Source organism: Alosa pseudoharengus, unplaced genomic scaffold (genome assembly GCF_046254945.1).
Source record: "Alosa pseudoharengus isolate Yale_2024_CS ecotype anadromous, Long Island Sound unplaced genomic scaffold, YU_APseudo_1.1 YU_APseudo_1.1_scf_22, whole genome shotgun sequence".
Lineage (NCBI taxonomy): Eukaryota > Metazoa > Chordata > Actinopteri > Clupeiformes > Clupeidae > Alosa > Alosa pseudoharengus.
Genome location: NW_027468680.1, coordinates 18,652,857 through 18,659,436, shown reverse-complemented (window position 1 = coordinate 18,659,436; position 6,580 = coordinate 18,652,857). Strand labels below are relative to the sequence as shown.

At 42.9% G+C, this 6,580-nt stretch overlaps 1 protein-coding gene across 1 annotated transcript; it reads left to right on the top strand.

The window, feature by feature from the left end:
- The first annotated feature begins 1,755 nt into the window (after nucleotides 1-1,755).
- On the top strand, nucleotides 1,756-6,513 carry rtn1a (reticulon 1a). Its single transcript, XM_076299185.1, has 7 exons — nucleotides 1,756-1,860; nucleotides 3,799-4,006; nucleotides 4,479-4,617; nucleotides 5,013-5,082; nucleotides 5,438-5,484; nucleotides 5,706-5,764; nucleotides 6,239-6,513. Exons 1-7 carry the CDS (start codon nucleotides 1,848-1,850, stop codon nucleotides 6,279-6,281), a joined length of 579 nt encoding a protein of 192 aa, XP_076155300.1. The 5' UTR covers nucleotides 1,756-1,847; the 3' UTR covers nucleotides 6,282-6,513.
- The last annotated feature ends 67 nt before the right edge of the window (nucleotides 6,514-6,580 follow it).

The following is a 6,580-nucleotide window of genomic DNA, read 5'->3' as shown; positions in this document are numbered from 1 at the left end:
CTGTGTAAGATTGCACATTAAATCCTGATTGCACCAACGTCCACACAGTCATATTTCGATTTATGAAAATTCAGCTCAAAAGATTCAAAAGTTACTCAATGGTGAGTTGAATTTGGTGATGAAGATAACACATTTTCCAACTTGCTAGCATGCCTTGTGCTGTGCTGCAGTAGGTCTACTGTAGTTTTCTGCTATACCATGTAGTTACAAATACTTTCAAGTTCGAGGTCAAGGTCGCCTATAATCAGGTGCTGTGTTCAGTCTAGAACAGAACAGACTTTTCTACCAAGACCTTTTCCCATTCAGTATTATTTATTTCAGTAACAGTCTTTGTTCATCCACCTTCTGACCATTTTAAGTTTCTTCAGACTAGATGTTTAACACACAGCATGTGAAATGCATGGAGCAATGTTTAATTCCTGATGATATCCTGTTGGTGGATGTCCTGTGTGCAGGAGCTGACCCTGGCAGCACTGGGCCAGCTGAAGGAGTTGGGCCTGCAGGACCCCCAGTCTGGGCCCAACCCTGTGTGTCTGCTGTACAACTACGCCACTCACCTGCTCTACCACCTACCTCAGCTGCAGCGCCTGGACACACACCGCATCTCCAGCAAGCAGATCAGTTTGTTTGTGTGTTTGTGTGTGTGCGTATGTGTGTGTGTTTGTGTGTGTGTGTGTGTGTGTGTGTGTGTGTGTGTGTGTGTGTGTGTGTGTGTGTGTGTGTGTGTGTGTGTGTGTGTGTGTGTTTGTGTTCATCTTTGTGTGTCGGACAGGGTAGGTAGAGAGAGGGAGAAAGACTCTGGATGTGTTATTTATGCCTGTGTATATGCAATCCAACTGTTGAAAACAGACATACTCCTCTGAGCTGCCAGCCACTTAAATAGATAGCATTCCTCTCAAAGCGTACTATAGTTAAGGAAGAGCAATTAACTGAATGAATTCCTTTCAGTCAGTCCACTGTGCTGAAGAAGATGATGTACTACAGCATGCGTGGGTGCCTTGTGCAGAGGCAGCCGGCATTACAACATTGCACTGCTCTGTGATGCATAAAGAAAGGTGGGTGTAATGCTTGTCAGGAATAAACAAAGTGATGACAATGCACAATTTTAAGTTTGGCATCACTGAGAGTTTAGATGGTTATAGGTATGTATTAGCATCACTTTTATCCAATGTGACTGAGAAAACAGAAATACAAATGAGCCTACTTGCAATAGAATTCAATGACCAAAGAATTATGTATTAGAGAAGTGTGATGAGAAACCTCTTTGATTTTGATAGAAAAGGGAACCCAAGCATGTCTCCTTCAACCAAATGGTGGTCTAGTGTAATTACATTTATTTCAATCAGTGCACATCAAACAATGCACTATAAGCTAAACTTTGAACATTTCAACATACAGAAAACAACATGTGTGTGTGTGTGAGCACGATTGTGGGGTTACAGCTGATCTGTCATGTGTCAATGGCCCTGCTCTAAAGCCAGTGCACTGCTCAAGTGTGTGTGTGTGTGTGTGTGTGTGTGTGTGTGTTTGTGTGTGTGTGTGTGTGTGTGTGTGTGTGACTACTGGATAGATTTAAAGAGAGTTAGAGAAAAAATGGAGAGAAACAGACAGAACGAGAAAGGAAGGGAAGAGAGGAAAGGAAGAGAGAGAGAGAGAGAGAGAGAGGAGAGAGAGAAAAAAGAGAGAGAGAGCATATAGAGGAACTATGGTTTAGCCAGCCAATGCAAATGTCAGTGTAGTCCCTCCCTGATCCAGGAACTCTCCCCTCCCTGCGCTCCCTTTTTATCTCTCTCTCCTTTTGTGTGTGGATACAGCAGCTGTTTCTCTCTCTCTTTTTCTCGGCAGACATGGGCTCCACAGGTCAGTGACGGCTCTGAGCCAGAATAACAGCCTTAGCCTTAGCAATGCTACCTACAAGGGCTAGCCTGACTTTAGTTGTTTTTCATAAACCAATGAATTTAAACTGTTTGAATGAAATGCGATGATAGCCATTTGATGTAAGCGGAGTAAAGTTTCTGGTTTTTCTTGTCCGGGTGCTTGTCAGGATGTTTTGTCCGTCATTGTTGTTGGTGTTTGCTGCACCCTTTATGATTCTGTTGTGCCATATGGTCTTCTTACCTCATTTCACATGTAGGCTACATACATTGCTCCTGATAACACAGACACACACACACACACACACACACACACACACACACACACACACACACACACACACACACACACACACACACACACACACACACACACACACACACACACACACACACACCCGGGCTCACACACACCCACATACATATTCAAATTCTTGTGTTGTGAGGTTCTTGAGATTCTTGATTTGATTGTTGTATTGATCGATTGATTACTGTCTTGGTGGACTTGACAGCCGATACAGTGCGAAAGTATGCCGTGTACACGCATACAATGAGAGCAGCTGATATTTCTGCCTCTCAGTTTCTGAGAGTGGTCTATATTTAGTGGTGGTGAACAGGGACACACTCACAGTGGAGCACACTGCCTACACACACACGCAAGCAGCTGGAGCGTGGCGGCTTCCTGCTCAGCAGGGTTTAACTCCCAAACATGGGAAGAGAGAAGAAGGAGGTGATGCAGAAAAAAGGAGTGAAGACTTCTTTTGTAATAAGCTGCTTGGAAAATGTTGAAGTAATTAGAAATGTCGTCTCAAATTGAATTTTTTGTAATGCTGAAATCTTGCTAAAATGTCGAGAATCTAATTGCAACAGAGGTTGAGATATATGATTAATGTACAGAGGTTTGATATCATTAAAATGTCATTTGTCCTGTTGTTGCAAACTAAAGTTGGGCTGCAGAGTGCAGCTCATCTCTCTTTTTCTTTGAACTGAGAGATTTACATCCACTAGTCAGCCCCTGATTTGCTCTGTGACATTTCCGCCTTTCTGATTGCTTGGTGACGTTTCTGCTCTGTGCTCAGTTTGTGACTGATTAGAGTGCACCGTAATTCAGCGTCAGCACCAGTCAGTCAGTCTGGACAGCAAACATCATGCAACAGTTGAACTACTGTTACAGTTCTGAATGATTTGTCTGAATGATTAGTCTGACATTGGTCTGGAGTTAGTCTGAAGGATTTAGTTTTAGTTAGTCAGGACGTGCTCTTGGTATAAAACAATATTCAATAGAAATTATGTATAGTTCAAAGGGCCTAAGCCTAGTCATGGACTAAGAGAACTTCAGTGGAGATTTCCATTAAGAAAAGCTTTTAGTCTTGAACTAAGGCTACTCCATGTACGGGAAACAGGTCCATGGCATTTATAGAATCTCATATTTGTTGTCACCTGAGGTCCTATGCAGACAGAGCGTGCCCTTACCAGAGAGGTGGCAGGGGCAGGGCGCTCTGAACTCCTATCACCCGCCTCTGCTGATATAGAGAGCTATTTCTACCGTGGGTGCCAATCATTAACCAGGCTTGCCATGCGGGTAAGCTGGGAAGTGCACAAGTATGGAGCAGGTGTCACATGTGACCCCTCACATTCGCTGGCTACTTCTCCAGGAGGGTCCTTATGAAGTTCAGAGCCAATCCAGTGGAGTAACTGGAAGTATAGCCGTGAGGCTAATTTGGGATTACCGTGGTATATTTGTCCACATTGCAAACTGTTGGAGGCCAATATAATAATAACACAGTACACAGTAAAGACAGGTATGTGTGAGGGATGGCATTTTATCAGTGTCCCTCTGGAATTTCAAACAGCATGTCAATATCTCTCTGTATCTTTTTCTCTTTTGCTTTCTCTCTCTCTTTTTCTCTCTCTCTCTCTCCAGTGATGGAGTTGCTGTATTGGAGGGACCCGCGGAAGACGGGTGTGGTGTTTGCAAGCGCCCTGCTGTTACTGGTCGCCCTGAGCCGCTTCAGCGCGCTAAGTGTGCTGGCCCACGTGGCGCTGGCCATCCTCTCGGTCACCATCAGCTTCAGGGCCTACAAGTCCCTCCTGCAAGCTGTCCAGAAGACCGACGCCGGACACCCCTTCAAGTGAGTTTGATTGAGTGTTGGTTTGTGAGACCTTTTCAGTATACCAAGATTAACTGTGTAAACTCAGTGGGCTGGTTTACCATACATGGATTAAGCCTAGTCATAGACTTCCACTGAAGTTCTCTTTTGGTCTGGGACTAGGCTTAAATCATGCACGTGAAACTAACCCAGAATGTCTTGGAGGCTGTAACATTAGTATTTCTCTTTGTGTAGCCCTTTTTCTGCTGCAACTGATGAGAGTGAGAGAGAGAGAGAAAGAGAGAGGGAGTGTGAGAGAGAGAGAGAGACCAATCCCAGCATTCCTTTATGAATGTCAGAAATGTTAGTCTTCCCTTTCCTATCATGGAATGTTTTAAAGAAACACTTGAGTTGAGAGAGAGAGTGAGAGACAGAGAGAGAGAGAGAGTGGAAGAGAGAGAGAGGGTAAGCGAAAACTCCATGTGATGTATGGTGATGCATTCTCTTCCCATAGGGCGTATCTGGAGTTGGAGGTTGCTCTGACACCAGATCAAATGAGCTCTTATATTGAAAAGATGCAGCTCTACCTAAACAGCACTCTCGTGGAACTGCGTAGACTATTCCTGGTGCAAGACCTGCTGGACTCCATAAAGGTCAGATCTCAATGCCACTCATTCATAAGGCAAAATGCAATAAATCTTTTGGATCGTATGGATAATCTTTTGATTTAGAGAGAACAGACTTTTGAGTACAGACATCCTTGAGGAGTAGTATGAGGCTATAATGACGGTAGCTTCACTAATTACTATGACACCAATTTTCTCTGTCCCATTTTTTATATGCACCCAATACCCAGACCATATTAGGATTTCCATCAAGGAGTTGTTCAGTTATAAATTAGAATACGTGTGTGTGTGTGTGTGTGTGTGTGTGTGTGTGTGTGTGTGTGTGTGTCTTTCTCTCTCTGTGTGTATGTGTGTGTGTCTCTCTCTCTGTGTCTGTGTGTCTGTGTCTGTGTGTGTGTGTGTGTGTGTGTGTGTGTGTGTAGTTTGCAGTGCTGATGTGGTTGCTGACACACCTTGGGGCTGTGTTCAATGGTCTGACTCTCCTGATTCTTGGTAAGTTTTCCCTGGAGGTCAGGTTATAAATGGCACACGTTATTATAGTGATAAAGTCTATCATTAGTCTGTTCAATGTTTGGTGCTGTCTTAATCTACAGTACTGTCACAAACCATCCTCTTTATGTATACAGATAATTTGTAGGATCATCTATACACACACACACACACACACACACACACACACACACACACACACACACACACACACACACACACACACACACACACACACACACACACACACACACACACACACACACACACACACACACACACATCAAAATTAGAGTACCACGAGAGAAGTATGAACTATGTCATGATGTCATGAACTAAAACCTTCTTTCTCACCTAGCTGTGGTGGCCATGTTTACCCTGCCCATTGTTTATGAGAAAAACCAGGTGAGTCTATCTCAGTGGGTCTGTCAGTATGTGTAGTATACCTGTAGTATGCAAAGCAGACAGAAAATGTTTATCTTTGTATTTGAATACTAACATATAGGAAGTATTCAACTGAACTCAACTGAAATCAGTATTGGGGTCTAAGAAAGAGTCTGGTATGTTGTGTTGGAATATGTTGAGAGAGAGTATGTTTGACCTTTTTTCTCCATCCCTTCTTCCAGACTCAGATTGACCATTTCTTGGGAGTGGTGAAGAATAATGTACAACACATCTTGGCATTGTAAGTCCTATATCACCTGTGTCTGACTGTCTAACCCAGACACAACATGAGGGAGAAAGTAAAGGGTGGTTACACACAGTACATGATAGTAAATGACGTAAACCTGCTGAAATCTTGTCATCATAATAAGGAAACGTTCTGTACCCATAACAATACTGGAAATAAATCAGAGGTAATGTTTAATATAGAAAAGTGCCCAGAAAGGAGGGGTTGGGATTTTCAAAGCTGTTAGGGAAATTACAAACACCTTGATTAGGCCATTTGGGATTTTCACAGGTATCTAAAGTTATTTTGGGGCTTGTCTTTTTTACTTTCTGGCATCCAACTTCATGAACGCTTGCAGTGAGAGTGTCATTCAGACTTGTGACCAGCAGTTAGTGATTTTCCCAGTCAGTCAGAGCTGTTAATGACATGTTAGGGCTCCTCCTGCTGGTTGGATGGATGACTGATGGTTGCATCTGATTTACTGTATAGGATCAAATCGAAAGTTCCTGGAGCCAAGACGAAGAACCAGTGATGCTGCCTCAAGGAGTGAACAGCCCAATCCCAGCATTCCTTTATGAATGTCAGTCTTCCCTTTCCTGTCAGACATGTCATTTTTTAAAGAAACTTGAACAAAAGTGAAAACACTGTCGACTGCATGCACCTGAATAAATTATGTGGTATGCTTTGAACAATTTGGTATTTGGCATTTAACTTGTGAATTATGTGTAAATTTGAAACAATTAAATTGATTTTTTCAGACCTCATCAACTATGAATTATTAAATGATGACCAAGTGTATTTACTAATCCATTCTTTGGTCATAGAAATCCC

Coding starts and splice junctions, on each gene's coding strand:
- rtn1a (XM_076299185.1), top strand. Junction 4,618..5,012: donor ACCTGCTGGACTCCATAAAG/GTCAGATCTCAA, acceptor GTGTGTGTGTAG/TTTGCAGTGCTGATGTGGTT. Junction 5,083..5,437: donor TCTGACTCTCCTGATTCTTG/GTAAGTTTTCCC, acceptor TTTCTCACCTAG/CTGTGGTGGCCATGTTTACC.